At 45.4% G+C, this 13,738-nt stretch overlaps 1 protein-coding gene across 1 annotated transcript; it reads right to left on the bottom strand.

Moving 5' to 3' along the window:
• Positions 1–9,317: 9,317 nt before the first annotated feature.
• Positions 9,318–12,859, bottom strand: ZG16 (zymogen granule protein 16). The gene is made up of 4 exons (XM_087449211.1): positions 12,335–12,859; positions 10,742–10,797; positions 10,426–10,558; positions 9,318–9,720 (listed from the first exon to the last, which is right to left on the bottom strand). Exons 1-4 carry the CDS (start codon positions 12,349–12,351, stop codon positions 9,405–9,407), a joined length of 522 nt encoding a protein of 173 aa, XP_087305337.1. The 5' UTR covers positions 12,352–12,859; the 3' UTR covers positions 9,318–9,404.
• Between the last annotated feature and the right edge of the window lie 879 nt (positions 12,860–13,738).

Consider the following 13,738-nt stretch of genomic DNA (forward strand, 5'->3'; position numbering starts at 1 on the left):
CCCCTCTGTTGGTTGTCATACTTTGGTGGCTGCACGTTGCTGTGATGCTGAAAGCTATGTCACCAGTATTTCAAGTACCAGCAAGGTCACCATGGTGGACAGGTTTCGGTGGAGCTTCCAGACTAAGACAGACTAGGAAGAAGGACCTGGCCACCCACTTCTGAAAAAATTGGCCATGAAAACCCTATGAACAGGGGCCGGCCCTGTGGCTTAGTGGTTAAGTGTGTGCGCTCTGCCACTGGCGGCCCAGGTTCAGATCTGGGCATGCACCGACGCACCGCTTGTCCGGCCCTGCTGAGGCCGCGTCCCACATACAGCAACTAGAAAGATGTGCAACTATATATAACTATCTACAGGGGCTTTGGGAAGGAAAAAAAGGAAGAGGATCGGCAATAGATGTTAGCTGAGGGCCGGTCTTCCTCAGCAAAAAGAGGAGGATTGGCATGGATGTTAGCTCAGGCCTGATCTTCCCCTCAAAAAAAAAAACCCTGTGAACAGCAGGAGAGCATTGTCCAATATAGCGCCGGAAGGTGAGAAGATGGCGCAAAAAGAGGGAGCAGGGTTCAGCTCTACTGTCCACAGGGTGGCTAGAGGAAGGAATCCACTCCAAGGCACTAATGGCAAGTAGCAGAAGAGGTGATTATATGAATAAGGATGATGTTGTCTGGAAACGGAATTATTCTAAAGGATTGGTAGTGATCTTCACTTTTTCTAGGTTCTTGCCTCAGAAGTTGCGCACCTGTGGGGTGAGGGTCCTCTTGTGGATTGCTGGACTTGACCTCAGCGCAGTCAACGGTGCTTAAAGGTCTGGTCACTGCTGTAGGTCAGGATTACGCTGGCTGGATTGTAGACTGTCATGTTGCACCCACCTCTTGCTGAGCCCAAAGTCACTATGTGAGGTGAAGAGGCCAAGTGACATATGTGTCCCCTTATGTCACATGTCTGAACTGAAGAGACCAGCTTGGATGTTCCTTACTTTGCAACTCAACACTCAACAGACATGTGAGAGTCAGCGTTAAAGGCATGATCTGTCTGTTACTTTGTCAACTTCACCCACAGTCCCATGTTCTGTGGGTTCAACCATCTGTTAAGGAGTTCCCTATTCCTTCTGGAAGCTTAACCAGAGATGATCATTCCATCTTTGAGGTCCTGGTAGGGACATTATGTCCAACCTATTAGACATTATGTCCAGGAAGCTGTGCCAGTCTGCCCCGTGTGGACACCCTTTCCCTTCTCCTTCACTACACATGCAATTATATAAGAGCCAAGTGTGGGCACCACCCAGAGGGGCTCAGCAAGGGTCCTGCTGAGCAGTCCACAGGCCCTTTCCTGAAGGCACTGAGGTCAGCCTTGGTGGCTGCTGTGCATGAGCAAGTTTGATGTGCTCACTGGAATGATGAGACTTGCTCTGCAGAGGTTGCCTTGAGAAGACAAAAAAGAATAGTATATTAACATTTAAAACAAAACAAAATACTGTAATCCCTAGAGCAAAGGATTCTCAAAATGTGGTCTGGAGGCCCCAGACCACTGCAAACTTAAAACTATTTTCATAATAGTACTTAGATGTTATTTGCCTTTTCATTCTTATTCTCTCCTGGGTGTACAGTGGAGTTTTCCAGATGCTGCTGATATGTAGTATAACAACAGATTGAATGCAGAACAGGCTCAACTAGTCTGTGGGGGAAAAGTCAGACAAGTGGTTGCCTCTTGGGAGTTAGAGTCAGGAAGTGACTTGGAAGGGCCCAGAGGGAACTTTCTGGGGTGATGGTAACATCCTATACCGTGATAGGAGTTTGGGTTACACAGGTGTATGCATTTGTCAAAACTCATGGGCAGAAGCATGACATGGTTTTCCAACTGTGTGATCCTCATATTGGAATTCCTTGTAAGATTTCGTTTCTAAGATGTTTGAAAATCATGGATGTGTGAAAAATGCCCAGGTTTTGACATCAGAAAGACCTGAGTGTAATCCTCATTCTGCTGCATACTGTTTGTGACTTTGGACAAGTAACAGCATTTAGCAGAGTGCCTGACACAACACGGGTACCTGATAAATTTTTGTCATATGACTGAACGAAGTAATGTAGTTTTCCTGAGCTCTGGTTTTGTACCAAGTCCAACAAATCTTTTTTTCATTTGCTCTACCAAGATTTAGAGGGTTTCTGGGTGAGTTTCCTTTTGTTGGCAAATTGAAACAGAGAATAGAAAAAAAGACACTTTTTTCAAAAAATCAAGGATAGAACTACCATATGATCCAGCTATTCCACTGTTGGGTATTTATCCAAATAACTTGAAAACACCAATTTGCAAAGGTACATGCACCCCTGTGTTCATTGCAGCGTTATTCACAATAGCCAAGACTTGGAAGCAATCTAAGTGCCCATCAAGGGACGAATGGATAAAGAAGCTGTGGTATATATACACAATGGAATACTACTCAGCCATAAGAAACGATGAAATCCAGCCATTTGTGACAACATGGATGGACATTGAGGATATAATGCAAAGTGAAATAAGTCAGAGGGAGAAGGTCAAACACCATATGATTTCCTTCATTAAGTAGTAGATAATAACAACAATAAACAAACACATAGGGACAGAGATTGGATTGGTGGTTACCAGAGGGGAAGGGGGGAGGGAGGAGGGTGAAAGGGATAATTTGGTACATGTGTGTGGTGATGGGTTGTAATTAGTATTTTGGTGGTGAACATGATGTAATCTATGCAGAAATAGAAGTACAATGATGTACACCTGAAACTTTTACAATGTTCTAAACCAATGTTACTGCAATAAACAAAAAATTAAAAAAAAAAAAGAAAAAAGACACTTTTTGCTTAGGTTTGCTCAGTTATTAAATACTGGGGAATAGACAGGGGTGTAGGTTTGGGAGGGAGGGGACACAGTGACCTCTGACATCTGTCCCCGTGATTCTCATACCACCCACAAACATATCAACTGCTTTCTGTCTTGGTGACTTCATCTGAAAAACGAGAATACTACTACTTTCCAACAGGATTGTTGTCACAATTAAATGAGGGAATTTTGAAGAGTACCTGAACTCATAATGGATGTTCAATAAATGTTAGTTGCCTCTTCATTTTTCATCTCTCTCTATTGTTTTTCCCTGAAATAAACCCCTCAAATATGTATGATTACTAATATAGTCTTCCTACCTGAAGTGATCCTTAAATGTTCTCTCATATGCCCTAAGTCAATTATCGGTCTGTATTTACTGTCTTTCCCCAGCACATACAAGTCCAAATTCATGATAACACCAAGGATTGCACGCTCTCATTGGCGGGACTTGAGTTTATTGGGCCAAAAACTTTGTTGAAATCCATGAGCTGTAGTCTAAGGGGATTCTTCTCCTGCATGGAGAGGTGGTTCCTGTTGGTGATTGCTGTTCAGGGATTTGACCTCAGCTGTCTCCTGGATGACTGTGCTTGTGCAGCGTGAGGCTTCTCTGTTTGTGGGGCTGCTCAAGAGGCCTGGCCTTGTGTTCCCTTGACATGGCTCTCTCCCTGCTCTGCTCTGCAGGGGGAGCTTGAGGACTCAGTACCAGCCACTGTGGAGTCCATGATGATCCAAACGAGGAAGCAGGCATAGTTATATCACCCAGTTAATCTGGTGACCTCCTGTAGGTCGGAGGGTCTTTTTGAGAGATTGCCTTTCAACTCCGGGTTGTCATCAGAGGAACTGTGGGCTCCGTTTGTAGCTGGTGGGCCTCTGGGCCCTTCATTCCAGGCACGATCCAGAGCACTCGTACTTGAGGCCTCAAATTGCAGCCATTCCAGACATGCCCCCATTCCAGGCCATCCCAGGCTATGTGTCTGGGACCTCCTTCTCCATGCACACATCTCAGTTATCCCTATAGAACATTCAACCACCGGACAATGAGGCCACTTGTTTTTATGTAACCCTAAATTCTTAGAATTTGGATTCCTAGGATGTGAGAACTAGAATGGCCTTAGAAAGCTCACTTCACAAATGGGTAATTGAAATCCAGAGAGGTTAAGAGATTTGGCTGAGGTCATATAGCTGAGTGGAGCTAGAACTTAGGTTTCCTAAGTCCCTGTGCAGTACTCTGTCAACTCACTGTGACCTTTGATAGCTAGGTTCCCAACATTCCTCAGTAATCCTTTTACCTGCCTTTGGTCAGCAAAACTCTTTCACTCTGTGCCATTCTTCTGATTCCCCACTCCAGCCCACCTACCCTCCTACCCTCCAGGTGCAACAGGGAATTTATGTGTCAGTTTGGCTAGGCTATAGTACAGTATTCAATCAAACTAATCTAGGTGTTGCTGTGAAGATATTTTTTAGACATTGTTACCATCTACGATGATTTAAGTCAATGACATTATCCTGGATAATCTGGGTGGGCCTCATCCAGTCAGTTGGAAGGCTTAAGAGCAAAACGGATACTTCGTGGTATCACCCATTTGTGGACTCTAAGATAAAAAAGTTGAACTCAGAGAAACAGACTGTAGAATGGTGGTTGCCAGGAGCTAGGAAGTGCAGGAAATGGGGAGATGTTGGTAAAAGGGTAAAAACTTTCAGTTATAAAGGAAGTTCTGATGATCCAACATATAAAATGGTGACTATAGTTGATAATACTGTATTGTATAATTGAAATTGGCTAAGAGAATAGATCTTAAGCGTTCTCACCAAAAATTTTTTATAAAAACTTAACTATGTGAGATGATGGATGTGTTAACTTGATTGTTAGAATCATTTCACAAGGTGTACGTATATCAAATCATCACGCTGCACACTTTAAATATATTACAATTTTATATGTCAAATTATACTTGAATAAAGCTGGAAAACACTTTTTAAAAAAATGAAGTTACTAAAGATATAAATTTTGATAAGCTAATAAATTAATTTGCAGGGAAAAAAAGAAAAACTGAGATTTCCTTGAGGAAGAAGAAATTCTTCCTGTGGAGTGTAGCATCGCCTTCTGCCCGAGAGTTTCCAGACTGCCAACCTGCCCTCCAGATTTCAGACCTGCCTAGCCAGCCTTTACAGTTGCATAAGCCAATTCCTTGCAATAAATCTCTTTATGTATATATGTAGATATACCTCCTCCTGGTTCCTTCTCTGGTAGAACCTGACTGATACGGGAAATAACGTTACTTATTTAACTGAACAAGATTAGGTATTAACTCCCTCAAGTTTCAATCCATACCCACTCCTCATACAAACTAACCTATACCTTCACTCATCTTTATTTTCTTCCCTTCTTTTCTAACATTTCCTGCTCCAGTACCTACATAAAACATCCTCCCCAATCTCTTCTGAGACCTTGTTCCATCAATTAGTTCCTCTTTCCTGAACCTTCAGCCTCTTCCTCTACTCTAACTCCTTCTTCTTCATCATATAAATATGCTCATGTCTCTCCTGTCTAGAAAAAAAAAAAGCCTTCCTTCCTTACATCCCCTATAACTATGACTTATTAGCCTATTTTCTGGCCTTCTAGAGCCAAACTTCTTGAAATATTCAACTCTTGCCTGTATTTCCTCACTTCCCATTTATTCCTTAACCAATTGCAGCCTGGCTCCAGCTTCCCCCAATCACAGAACCTTTGTCAAGATAATTAATGACCTCCTGATTGTCAAAGCCGAGGAAACTGAAGTCTGTCCTTTCCTTGAACTAGTGGCATTAACCACTCCTTGAACTTTCTCTCTTGCCTCTAGATGCACCACTCCTCATCTCCTTTACCTCCCAGACCACTCCATTCTCTATTTCTTTAACTGATTCTTCTTCTTTGGACCAACCATCAAAAGTTGGTATTCCCCAGTCCTCTGACTTCAGCCTTCTTCTCATTTTATATTCCCCTAGTTTTCCTGGGTGACTTCCACATCCATCACTTGAACTTCATTATTTATATGCTGATGACTCCTGAATCTAAGCCCTATATCAAACCTGTATCAAAGCTTTATTCCCAAATATCTCTCTGCCTAATGTTGGATCTCAACCAGAGTGTACCACGGATATGTCAAAATGCACCTGGTCCAAAAGCTAATTAATTTTTCCTTTTGTATTCCCCATCTCAGAGAGTATCCTTCTCTTCCCAGTTGGCCAAGCTGCAGACATGGTAGTTCTCCTAGACTCTCCTCCTTCACTCACCCTCATGCATTCGATTATCAAGTTCTTCTGAGCCTGCCCTCCTGCTCAAATCTCTCACATTCTTCCCTTTTTTCTTTCTCATATTACTGCATTTATTATTATTTTTTTTTGTGAGGAAGATCAGCCCTGAGCTAACATCTGTGCTAATCCTCCTCTTTTTGTTGAGGAAGACCGGCTCTGAGCTAACATCTATTGCCAATCCTCCTCCTTTTTTTCCCCAAAGCCCCAGTAGATAGTTGTATGTCATAGCTGCACATCCTTCTAGTTGCTGCATGTGGGACGCGGCCTCAGCATGGCCGGAGAAGCGGTGTGTCGGTGCGCGCCCGGGATCCGAACCCGGGCCGCCAGCAGCGGAGAGCGTGCACTTAACCGCTAAGCCACGGGGCCGGCCCTCATATTACTGCATTTATACAGACATTCATCATTTCTGGTCTAAACCTAGTCTCTTAACTACTTTCTTATCTCATCCTGCTTCACTTTCAGTCTGTTTTCCCCACTTTCATCAGAAAAATGATTTTTTAATAAATCTTTTCAATCTCCTGGGAAAAATTTTGGTTTATTGGTTTCCTGTAGCCCATAAAATAAAGTTTAAATAGTTTAGCATGACATTCATGGTCCCTGCCTTTCCATGGGGCTTCATCTTTCGCCCGATTTTACTTTGCATTTTAAGTGTACTGAACCACTTGTAGTTTTCTTTTCTTTCTTTCTTTTTTTTTTTTTTGTGAGGAAGATCAGCCCTGAGCTAACATCCAAGCCAATCCTCCTCTTTTTTCGCTGAGGCAAGAGTGGCCCTTGGCTAACATCTTTGCCCATCTTCCTCCACTTTATATGGGATGCCGCCACAGCATGGCCTGACAAGCGGTGCATCGGTGCGCTCCCGGGATCCGAACCCCGGGCCACCAGCAGCGGAGCGTGCACACTTAACTGCTATGCCATGGGGCGGGCCGGGTCCCACTTATAGTATTCATACCTTCATATTTCTGCATAAGCTGGGTCCTGGGCCCATTACTGCTCCCCTATAAACACACACACATGCATACACACACACACATACACACCCCTTCCTTAACAAAGTCTTCCCTGACACTCCTAGAGAAAATTACCCCTCCCTTGGATTCCTTTAGCATCCTATTTGACTAGAGAAAAATAACCAAATCTTCAGTAGTCTTTATATTCCTAGCCCCTAGCAGGGAATATTTGATAAATGTGTGATTAGCTCAATTCAGCAATTTAAAACTTTTTTTTTAAGTAAATGAAAATTTTCTTTAAATAAAATCTTCTGCAAAGGTATAATAAGTAGACTGGACAAAAGCCAGGAATCTCATCATTACTCCTCTTCTGCTGTGGCTGCCTCTTAGGTGCCAGTACCTTCACGGGACACAGTGTGAAAACCACTGGTTTAAAGGCTATCCTATGGGCCGGCCCTTGGCTTAGCGGTTAAGTGCGCGCGCTCTGCTGCTGGCGGCCCAGGTTCGGATCCCGGGCGCACACTGATGCACCGCTTCTCCGGCCATGCTGAGGCCGCATCCCACATACAGCAACTAGAAGGATGTGCAGCTATGACATACAACTATCTACTGGGGCTTTGGGGGAAAAATAAATAAATAAATAAAATCTTTAAAGGCTATCCTAGGGCCAGCCCCGTGGCTTAGCGGTTAAGTGCGCGCGCTCTGCTGGTGGGGGCCGGGGTTCGGATCACCGGCATGCACTGACACACTGCTTCTCCGGCCATGCTGAGGCCGCGTCCCACGTACAGCAACTAGAGGGATGTGCAACTATGACATACAACTATCTACTGGGGCTTTGGCGGGAAAAAAATAAATAAATAAAATTATTTTAAAAAATGGAAGAAGCTAGACACAAAAGGCCGCATAATTGTATGATTCCATATGAAGTGTCTGTAATAGGCAAATCCGTAGAGACAGAAACTAGATGAATGGTTACCAGGGGCTGGGAGAGAGGAGAATGGGGAGTGACTGCTTAATGGGGATGGAGTTTCTTTTTGAGGTGATGAAAATATTCTGGAATTAGAAAGCAGTGATTGTGGCACAATCTGTGAATATACTGAAAACCACTGAAATTGCACATTTTAAAAGGGTGAATTTTATGTTATGTAACTTATATCTCATTAAAAAAAAATTACAGTGACATAACATTCCATTCTATGGAATTGATTAAGAAAAATAAAGGAATTGTTATAAAAACAGGCTAGGCATGAGTTTGTTTCTATAATGTTAATATTTCTTTATAAAATTACATGTATGTAACTTATCTTTGTGTCTAATTGGGAAGAAATGTGACTCTGGCATCCCTGTGATGTGAATAAATCTTTTGGGAGCAATGAGTAAATCCCATCATCCCCAACCATCACTACCAAAAAAAAAAAAAAAAAATCCACAACAATTGTCAAAATTCTAGGACTGGGAACTAGAGTCCTAAGAATTATTTCCAAAGCAACTTTATATCCTTGCTGAATCTATCCAGTCACTCTAATGCTTCCTCTGACCTCTAACCAACCCCTTATGTTCATGGAAACCCACAATGGAAATCTCTCCCCACCCCTGGAATTTCCTATTTTGAGGATGGTATTGGCAGAGTAGAAGCTGTTGAGGAGGTGGTGGCTTCCTAAGGAAAGAGCCCCGATTCTGAAAGAGCTAAGCAAGGACATCAGGGCTTATGGGTAAAGATGGGGAGGAACTAGGTTGGGGTAATAGGCAGAGTCCTTGCCACAAACTTAGGTTAAACTTCGGCAGTCAAGTGGGTTCTGGGGAGGAACAAAGGACAATGGCCTGGGCCACCCACATACAGCGAGTGGGTTGAGGTCTCAAGAGAGTGAGGTGACAGCCTTTTGGTGGAGAGGCATTATCCCAAGGGGAGAGAAGGGCTAGAGAGTGGAAGATCTGGGGTTTGGGCAGTAAACCACCACTAGGCCTTACCCTCAGCCTCGGAACTCCAGTTTGGGTAAACACTCTCAGGAGCTATCCTTGAAAAGAGAGTTGATGCAAGCCAGAAACTTAATTCCTCTTGATAAATTATGAAGAAAATCCGAGGACGTTTATACTTCTCTCCCCCTTCCATTCTTCCCCAGATTGATGTCCAGCCAATAGCCAGAAATGAGATGTGCACATCCATACCCAGAGTCAGGAGGCACATCCCAGCTGCAGACACCCACATACACACTAACTGTGGCCAGGTCTTTTTTTTTTTATTGAGCCATGCGGTAAGGGGATTCTCACATTCCCACTGCAGTGCCCTGCCTAGGAGAAGGCTGGGATTCAGCAGCTTCTGCAGTCACTGGGGTAGACGTCCCAATGCAGGCCGATGGCATTGATGAACAAGCCAGCTCGGCCACTGATGAATCGTAGCACGGTGTTGGGATGCAAGGGGAGAGCGTTGAAACTCGTGCCTGTGTCTTTCCCAAAAGACAGGTAGCGACCCTTGTCAGTCACGAAGACCAGCTTCCTCAGGTAGCTCTTGTACTTGCCTGACACCTGGATCACTGATTCCCCAGGGTGCAGAAAGATCTCCTCCAGGTCTCCCAGGTGGCTGCCCACATAGTCACTCCACACTTTGCCATAGCGCACCTGGAGACTAGGGGCAGGGTAAGGAGGGAAGGAAGGGAGACACTGAGTAGGATGATCAGAATTCGGGACCTCTGGGCCCACATGCTGAGACCTTCAAATAGTGAGAAGGATGACAAGTTTCCCGCCAGTCCTGCAGTATGGGAGGGTTGGGTCAGCCCTTGGAGATCATACAGGGAAATTCAACTCATTTTGCTGACAGACAAACAGGCTCACAGGGGGAAAACAACATGCCCAGAGTCACCCAGACAATAAGTGTCAGAACTTGAACTTGAAATCTACACTCCCACTGTGCCCCCACCCCCTACCTGAAAGAAGCAAAGAGAGTTTTTTAAACATCTTAAAGGCTCTCATGAGGAAAGAGACTTGTCCATGCTGTCCCAAGATGCAGATCCAGGATCAGAAGGATACACATCTTGGGAGAGGCATCAAGCAAAGGTTGAGGATGCCAGAGGGGATTTAAACCTCAGATTGGGGCTTAGCTAGACAACTTCTACGCCCCTGAGAGTTTATGGTATATGATTTACCCAAGGTCATGCATGTTGGGGGTTGTAGCAGTGTGGCTCTCAAATCCAAGTCCTCTGACAACTTTTCCATATCATGTTATCCCTGGGACTTGTTGATTGAAACAGATGTGACCCAAAGTGACTGAGAACTTTCCAATTTAGTAAGATCCTAGAGGGACCCCAAACCCCAGACACTCAAAGAATCTTACCCCACAATGAAGTATGTGTTGACTCGGATACGGAGGGCAGTGATGGGTCCATCCAGCTGGTTGCCAGAATGAGAGAATCGCTGTCCTCCGCTGCCTCCATACTCTCCATTGTAGGACGAGGTCCTAGCCTGAACTGGAGGAGAAAATAGTAATTGGAGGGAGAAATCCCCTGAGAGGTGTTTCTCCCCACCACCCCTATTCCTCCCACAACTCAGTTCCCACCAACCCCAGCCAGCCTCTGAAAGCCTTGGCCACCAGCGGTGCAGGAGGCTGCCTTCCCATGACCCTAGTACTGGGCTCCTGGCTTCTCACTTACTGGCGCTGGCAGAAGCTGATGCACAAAGAAGGGCAAGAAGAGCCATCGTCAACATCCTGGGGCGGGAGTGGGAAGAAAGGAGAAAATGAAGGTGTACCCTTTTGCCCCCGGCCTTCATTTACCCAGGCATCCCTGACCTCCAGTTTAGACTCAGGCTTCTTGGTCCTTCAACTAGTCCTAGGCAACCTAGTCTTGGGCTTAGAAAGGATTGTCCATAGTCTCTAGTCCTGTTCTCGAAGATACTATCTTCTGTGTCCTTAACCCCCTACCTCTCCCTGGTCTGGCTTAGGCCAACCCTCCTCTTCTGTCCCAAACCAGAAGACCAATCCTAACCCTCTATCTGGATTAAGCTGTGTCAAGCCCTGTTCCCTCCTGGCACAAAGCAGGAAAGGAGTTTTCTAAAGAAGTGGAGGACATCTCCAAATCATAGAGATGGTTGAGTTGACCAAACCGGGAGTCTGAGCAAAACCTAACTGAAGTCTGCCTGTGGTAGATTGGCCTGGCTTGTGGGCATCGGGGGCGTAGTTTAAATTCCTAGCTTCACCCTGGTCTCAAATCAGAATGAAAGGAGCATTTTAGAGGTGTGTCTCTAGGGATGCAAGGAGGGAAGTGAAGGTGACACAGGTGACTGTAAATGCCGATGTCCAAGCACTTCTAGGGGAGGTGGAATAGACTGAGAAGTTTCAGAAGGAGTTGAGATCAGCTCAACATATTAGATCCCAGCTGTCTGGTCTAGTTGTCATTATTCTTTCTCCACTAACACAAGTCTGGCCACATCCATCCCCCTGAGCATCCCAGGGGCACCCAGTCCTTCAGCTGAGACCCAGATATCTTTGCACCTAAGACTAGCTCAGACCCAGATGCCCCAGTTAGCTGACATCCAGGTCTCCCCTGCAGCTCAATCCAGGCAGGCTCTTCTTCAGCTCAGTCTGAATTCCCTCTAACTCAAATCCAGGCACCCCTGTCCCCCCTTAGCCCAGGCCTCTGTCACCCCTCACCTGGCAGTTTCAGATGCAAAGTAAACCCCCAGAAACTTCAAGATCTTTTATACCAGGTCCAAGCCCTCCCTTTGCTCTTTATCATATAAACCTCACCTCCTGAGCAAACATGATCAACCTCTTAGGGTCAGGTGTCAGGCAGGGTCTGGAACATCTTATCCTGCTCTGCACGCCCCACCCCCCCAACAAGGATTCCAGGTGGCAGGGTGGGGCCCACTCTGGGCCAAGGCCCAGATATCAGGAGGGGCAGAATAAACTTGAGAAAAAGTCACCAACCGAAGGGCCAGCAGCTTTGGGTGGGCAAAGTTACTAATGACCTCTGGGTGTGGTCTAAGGTTCTCCCTCCCTTGTTGGGGTGTTTCTGTATGTGTTCTCACCTGCAATCTGTCATCTTTCGGGATAAACATTGCCCTCTCCAGGCATCTGAAATACAAATTCTCCTGGAAAGGCATGACACTCCCAATGTCTTATACTTAGGAATGTCTACTATGTGCCAGACAATTTTGTTCTCTCTCTCCCCTGATATTTCATATGAAAAAAATCCAAACATATAGAAAAGTTGAAAGAACTGTACAATGAACACCCATATACTCACCACATAGATTCTACCATGGTTAATATTTTGCTGTACTTGCTTTCTTTTTCATCAATCCATCCTCAATCTGCCAGACCCTTCACAAACCTTTTCTCTCTGAGAAAGGTGACTTGGGGCTGCAAGTGGACACTGAACACCTGCAGATCCCCCTCCCAGGAACAGACAAAGTCAGTCTAGTGGGCAAGTGGGAAGCTGAGGAAGGAAGAGTCGACAGGTCCTCCTCTGGGGGCAGTTCTGGGCTTCAGGGCCCTCAGGACTCCTGGGCACCACAGCTGAATCTTCCTAGGGCTGTAGCCCACACAGGGCAATTGCTCCTTCCCATAGGTATGAATCTTCCCCAGGGTTGACGTCATAGATTTCTTCTCTTTGTAGGCCCTTCTCTTCCGGGACTGATCTCTCTCCACCTAAAATCTCTAAGACTGACTCCTGAGTTCTACTGCCTGACACCTCTAGGATTGGCCTTCTGACCCTCTGAGTCAGCAGGTCCTTCCAAGCAGAGAGAAGGATCGTGACCAGGGAGGGCCTAGAATCATTAGCCTGTTATTAATGACCAGTAGCCTGGCATTCAGAGCACCCCACCCTCATACAGGCTCACCATCTGGGACTGAGGCCTCATCCCAGGAAACAAAGGGAGTTCCACTCTGAGGAGCTGGAAATAGGGTGGGGCTCCTAGCAGGGAGATAACGGGAGAAGGGAGTGTCACTGCCCAAGGGGGGCGGGTCCTCTGCCCACCGCAAGACATGCCAATAGTCAAGAGGCAAGGTGGTAGCAGAGAAAGGATTTTTTATTACAGCTTGCTAGCAAGGGGCACGATAACAAGCCAGTTCTATAGGGGCTTGGTTTCCAGGTGGGGCAGACATCTGGTCTTAGTTCCTGCTAGTTTTTTGTTTTACTAGATATGCATCAGAGACTGGAGCAACGCCCTATACCCTGATCTTTCAGTCCTCATTGGTGACGGCTATCAGCATAGACTCTCCGCCCAGGGATCGTCACATTCCTAAGGAACTCAGAAGAACAAAGTTTTCAACTTACAGCAGCTGAGAGGGGGCATAAAATCTACGGAGCATGTCTGGGTTAGTTAATCATAGGTCATTCAAACTTATAATAGGGTTTCTTTCCTACAATATGGCTTCCCTTATGTTAACCTTGTGTCGAGCTGGTATCAATTCACCCTTTTGTTGTTCAATCCCTCAATCTTGAAGGATATCCTGTTGTTCTATCTTATTGAATCAGTCTCTTAGTAAGACTGTGATGCAGGTGGGCTCCCAAAGTTGGGCCTATATTGTGTAAGCAAGTAATCAGGTATTTAATAAGACGAAAAGAAAAACAAAGTTAATGGTGGGAGCAAATTATAAACCAGTTTCTGAGGACAGGGCACAGCCAGTCAAAAAGATTTCTAGATGT

Source organism: Ceratotherium simum, chromosome 26, assembly GCF_057802395.1.
Source record: "Ceratotherium simum simum isolate JZ-2026a chromosome 26, ASM5780239v1, whole genome shotgun sequence".
NCBI lineage: Eukaryota > Metazoa > Chordata > Mammalia > Perissodactyla > Rhinocerotidae > Ceratotherium > Ceratotherium simum.

Bases quoted from the DNA above. Each gene is read 5' to 3' on its own strand.
- ZG16 (XM_087449211.1), bottom strand. The intron at 10,559-10,741 runs GTAAGTGAGAAG...TTTCTCCTCCAG, and splicing joins ATCAGCTTCTGCCAGCGCCA to TTCAGGCTAGGACCTCGTCC. The intron at 9,721-10,425 runs GTAAGATTCTTT...CCCTGCCCCTAG, and splicing joins AACACATACTTCATTGTGGG to TCTCCAGGTGCGCTATGGCA.